At 42.7% G+C, this 1,095-nt stretch overlaps 1 protein-coding gene across 1 annotated transcript in view; it reads right to left on the bottom strand.

The window, feature by feature from the left end:
• LOC101855236 (cystine/glutamate transporter) overlaps positions 1-1,095 on the bottom strand; it is a gene marked incomplete in the record, with an annotated part of 40,135 nt that overhangs the window by 36,217 nt on the left and 2,823 nt on the right. The window contains 1 exon segment of the mRNA XM_013079406.2: positions 296-505. Within this exon segment, the coding sequence (XP_012934860.1) occupies positions 296-505 (210 nt within the window).

Raw genomic sequence — 1,095 nt, 5'->3', positions numbered from 1 at the left:
AGAGAGAGAGAGAGAGAGAGAGAGAGAGAGAGAGAGAGGGAAAGTGTGGTTGGAGAAATAACAGACTCATGGCCTTTCCATTATCTTAATTCTTCTAGTCTCTCTGAGTCCAGGGACAAATATAAAACATCAGTACGCACCAGTAAAAGCATACATGTGACCACAACGGAACTCACCAATACAAAAACACAAATTTTAATCATCACTTCAGTATTCAATAATAAAAGCATACACATGATCACTTAAGTATCATCAATAATTCATTACGTAGTATGATGGTCACTTCAGTACTCACCAATAATGGCGTTCATGACGAGAGATCCCCCGTACAACAGTCCTATCTCCTGCAGGTCACTCCCCGCCTTCTCCTCCTTCTTAGCTCCGCCTCCCTCCGCGTCTCCGCCTCCAGGCCCGCCCCCTTTCTCTGAGTCAGCCTGTCGTTGGCTGCCGAGCGTCCACATAACCGAGGGGCGTCTCCCATTAGGCATGGAGCCACGCCGAAACGCTGTGGAAACATGGTGGGTTTGTCTTTCCAGTGAAAACAATACATGTAGAAGGACCGTGATTGACAGGATGGCCAGGAAGGGACCCGTTATGATACAGTTAAAAAATATGGAACACAATTGAGACTACGATCACGAAGGGACTGTTATACATTTCTAAGATAATGAACACGACAAATAGAGTGAACAAAGGAAGGGAACTATTGTAATACAGTTCTGAGAAATAAAACGCGATTGAGAGGGCGACCAGGAAGTTACATAGATTAGGAGACACATTTTAGACATATTACTCATACTTATCGCTGGAATATAAATAAAGTACCTCTACCTGGACTGTTGCGTTCTTGTGTGCTTAACTCTTTTATTCCTCTCTTTCTGAACGAATACCTTCTCTCGAAATCTCGAAAAGTTTAAAGTGAATGGTGATTACGTACATGTTGTACTTCATTTTCCAAGAAAGACTTCGTGAGGCGCTCTACTTTGACCCTCCTACATACCAAGCGCATGCCTCATAATGAAGGGGTAAGAAGAATGACAATATCATCATCATCATCATCATCATCATCATCATCATCATCATCATCATCATCAT

Source organism: Aplysia californica, unplaced genomic scaffold (genome assembly GCF_000002075.1).
Source record: "Aplysia californica isolate F4 #8 unplaced genomic scaffold, AplCal3.0 scaffold00051, whole genome shotgun sequence".
NCBI classification, from domain to species: Eukaryota; Metazoa; Mollusca; class Gastropoda; order Aplysiida; family Aplysiidae; genus Aplysia; species Aplysia californica.
This window is presented reverse-complemented; position numbering and strand designations above follow the sequence as displayed.